Genomic DNA, 3,683 nt, shown 5'->3' on the forward strand with positions numbered 1-3,683 from the left:
GCCAGGAAAGCCGAGGTTGAGCCTGGGAATGGCGAGTCACCCTTCCCTTGGCCGTGCCAGCCCCGCCGGACGGGGCGGGCTCTGCCGCTGAGCCCGGCTTAGGCTTTGCGGGTTTTTCTCTGCCGGCAGAGCCCGGAATCGCCCCACACCTCTGGATTTAGGAGATTCCTTACCCTCCAACACTGCAAAGGGGTTGCACCCGGGAGCCAAGCCACCCCCACGCGTGTTCCCAGCGTTCGCAGGAAGGATGCTCCGGCCACTCGCTTGCGGGGAAATCCCTTTCTGGGCCGGGGCAGCACTGAATTCGTGCTGCAAAGGGGCATTTTTAAACATTTCGGTGGAAAAATTCGGTTGCAAAGCCGCGTGGGACCCCCGGTCAGCCCGCCCCGACGGGGGTCCCCTCCGGGCCGGGGCCAGCCCAGCAAAGTCCCCCCGCGATGGAGCGATGTGGGAAAGGCTCGCTGCGTATCGGCAGCAATTTTGGCCTCGCTCCAGGCCAGTGAGTGAAAATGCGCGTTATTTACCGGCTGGGCAGGAGTCTATCGCATCCGTATGTTTACGGGACGTAACGCGGTGCGTTTGCAAATCTCTCGGAAGACGAGTTAATGGGCGTCAGCCCTTTATTTCAACGTCAGGTTTTATTCGTTTCGTTCCCACCTTTAAAGCGATCTGCTGGCGGATTAAATGATAAAATCTTGGGCTCTAAAATAAGCTTAGACAAATGCCAGGCTGATCCACCAAAAGTGTTTACTTTTGATGCGGGTTCGCAATTGCAATTCCAGTTTAAAGTCGCAAAGGGAACAAATCCGCCGAAGTGATTTTTTAAATTTTTTTTTAAATTTTTTTTTTTTCACTCCGGGCTAGGAAAGAACCTCAAAACTAGTGCAGATTTGGGGGGGGGCTGATGTGAAGTGGTACCTCTCCTGCCGTGACGGACAGGACGGAGCGAATTGCCACGCAGGTGTGAGGCAGAAACACGGCTCGTTCTTGAAGAGCTTCGGGAGTGGCCAAAAAAAAAAATAAATGTGCTTCGTCCATCGGAAAGTTAAAGCTCGTCTCCGGGCAGTTTTTACTCCGCCATGTGCGACCCCCTTTTCAGTATTGCAACCCCGTGTTCTGTGATTGGTAATTAGTAAATCGAAATAAGGGAGCCGGGACAGGCTCTGTCGTTTGTATTTGTTGCAGTCTCGGGAAAGAAACCTCAGGATGTCTCTGCCATCCCCAAACTTTCCTCCCTCCCCAGAGGAAGCAGCTTTTCGGCACAAAGAAGGTTTTGACGTGTCTCTGGAAATTCAGGAGCCTCCCCCTGAAGGAGAATTGGGAAGCGGCGCAGGAAAGCGCGAGTTTTCGTTTGGCGCTTCCAAGCAAAATTCCCAGCGCGGGGGGAAGGTGTCCTTCCCCTGCCCACAGGGAAGGGCAGCCACGCGCTGAGAACTCCGTGGGTTTGGAGAGATCCCCCGGCACGGGGTGGGGATGCTTCGTGGGAATGACCCTGGGTGCTGCTGCTGCTGCCTTGAGACGGCGGAACGGAGGTGTCAGGGCCGGCCAAGGTCCACCCAGGGTTCCCTGCGTGGCTTCAGAGGCTCCTTTGTGCCTGCCCGGAGGGAGCGGGACACGGGGCCAGGCTCGGCTGACACCGGGAGAGGCGGTAAAACTCGGAGGGAACCACCGCTTTGCGGCACATCCTCCCCGGGAGATCCTGTCCTTCCCAAGGGACTCCTCCAGAGCTGAGGGAAAGCCTCGCATCGTTTCTAGACCAGGTCTAAGCGGCCAAAGCACACGCAGGTCCGTGAGGGCTTCAGGAGGCGCGTTCAGAATCACGCAGGGATTTGTGCCCGGGTGCCAAATTCTCCCCTCCCCTGCCGCAGCCGCCTTGGCCCCCGCCAGTGCCCCACGGGAGGTTTCTTTGGAAGCCCCTGGGCGGTGAGAGGGCGCCGGAGGAAAACACGGCTCTCGGTTTCACGGCCACACGTGGGTTTGAAGCGACCCTGAAGGCTGAGGGGCGCAGGGCTGAGCATCCATCGCTCGCGTGTGCGCTCCAGACGGGACCCCCGGGGCCATCGTGGAATTCACGGGCCCGCCGGGCTGGCAGCACCGAATCCCTGTCTCTCATCCTCTTCCACAGCGTCCTGAGGGCTCCGTGGCCTCGCAGCGGTCGTGCTGCGGCCCCAGGGCTGCTCTTTCTCCCCAAAAAGGAGGCGCTGGAAGGATGTGGTCGCATCCATCCCTTCCCCTCCGTCTGTGCGCCCTTGCGGGCAGAGCGGCTCGTCTGCCGTCAGGTGCCAACGTGAGTGCCCAACTCTTCAGCTGCACTCCGCGAAACTCCTAAAACACCTAATTAATTGCACTGGGTGGTGGTCTCAGCTCCCTCGGTGAGCCGGTGTAAGCCTTGTTTGCGCGGAGGCAATGAAAAACAAACAAAAACCCTGCCAACCAACCAACCAACCAACCAACCAACTCCATCCCAGCCCCTCTCCGCGTCCAAACCAGCTCCGTCGATGACTTTTCGCTGTCACCGAGGCAGTGCCGGGCTCCCCCTAATCGGGTCGGGCTGTGGGGTCAGCGGGGCCGGGGCTCGGTGGGGCCGTGGGGGCGAAGTTGAGCCAGTGGGTCGGTCCCGCCCGTGCGCAGGCGAAGGAGCCGTCGGGGCAGTTTCTCCCCGACCCCTTTGATCTCCTCAGCCCCTTTCCCAGCCTGGACTCGCCTTGGCCAGCGTGGGGGTCGCGGGTGATAACGCCACGGGGAGGAGGGACGGGCACGGTGCTGCTGGAAGGACGACGGGGAGCTATTGGGGTCGTCGCCTCCCTGGGGGCCGACAGCTCTCCGGGGAGGGAGAAAACCCCTCCGAAGGGGTGCCCTTGCCCAGAAAAAGAGCAATTGCCTTCCCACGAGTGTATGCAGAAGGGACCCAGCCTTCCCAAACCTTCCTAACCCCCCGGCCTGATCCGCGGGGGAATGGGGGGAGCGGGCGGATTGGGGGCAGCTCAGTCCCGACGGGTCTGCGGGACTGGCCCGGCTCCGCTCGCCGCTCTAACCAGCTCCTTGCTTCCCTTGCAGGTCTGGGCGACGCCTGGGGACAGCCGAGCAGGATAGGGCCCTTGGATAACGTGGCCATGGAGCTCGGATCCCACTTGCTTCAGGTAGTGGACCCCTCCCTCCTTCCGTATGGGAACCTGGTGTGGCGGTGGGATCTACCTCTCACCGCTCCTCCTCCTCCACTTATTCCTCACCTCCGCACGGCCACAGGAGTCTGGGTTAAACCTTCATCTTTTTCCCGAGTTTCAGTTGCCTGGGAGGAGAGGAAAACCGAGGCACCGACCACTATTATTATTATTATTATTATTATTATTATTATTATTATTACTTTCGATGTTAGCAGAACCAACGCCTCTGTGAACGCAAAGTGTCTCCCAACCCTAAAAGACTTAATCAGGCACCTCAAATCTGCTGGGAATGTCCCCATTCTGGCAGATCCCGGCCAGAGCCGACGGGGTTTTGTCTGGAGAGGCGCCGGACACCGGGAATTTCGGGAGGGGAAACCTGTAAGGGAGCGCGGGGCTCCCGAGGGAGGGAACCACCTGGATTGGATCTTCCCGTGGACGTTAGCACCTGAAAATACCGTTGTTCTCAATCCCGTTGATCTGCTCTGGAATTCCTCTGAACTCCGGGAGAGTTTAGGAAGT

The 3,683-nt window shown here is 59.1% G+C and overlaps 1 protein-coding gene across 1 annotated transcript in view; it reads left to right on the forward strand.

Annotated features, from left to right (window-relative positions):
* Nucleotides 1-437: 437 nt before the first annotated feature.
* Nucleotides 438-3,683, forward strand: part of LOC114071904 (single-minded homolog 2-like) — a gene marked incomplete at its 3' end in the record, with an annotated part of 36,173 nt that continues 32,927 nt past the window's right edge. The window contains exons 1-3 of the mRNA XM_027909786.1: nucleotides 438-499; nucleotides 1,869-1,923; nucleotides 3,039-3,140. Of these exons, the coding sequence (XP_027765587.1) occupies nucleotides 438-499; nucleotides 1,869-1,923; nucleotides 3,039-3,140 (219 nt within the window). The remainder of the gene's footprint in view (nucleotides 500-1,868; nucleotides 1,924-3,038; nucleotides 3,141-3,683) is intronic.

This window comes from Empidonax traillii, unplaced genomic scaffold, assembly GCF_003031625.1.
Source record: "Empidonax traillii isolate 1590-97213 ecotype Southwest subspecies unplaced genomic scaffold, ASM303162v1 scaffold2415:size41581, whole genome shotgun sequence".
NCBI classification, from domain to species: domain Eukaryota; kingdom Metazoa; phylum Chordata; class Aves; order Passeriformes; family Tyrannidae; genus Empidonax; species Empidonax traillii.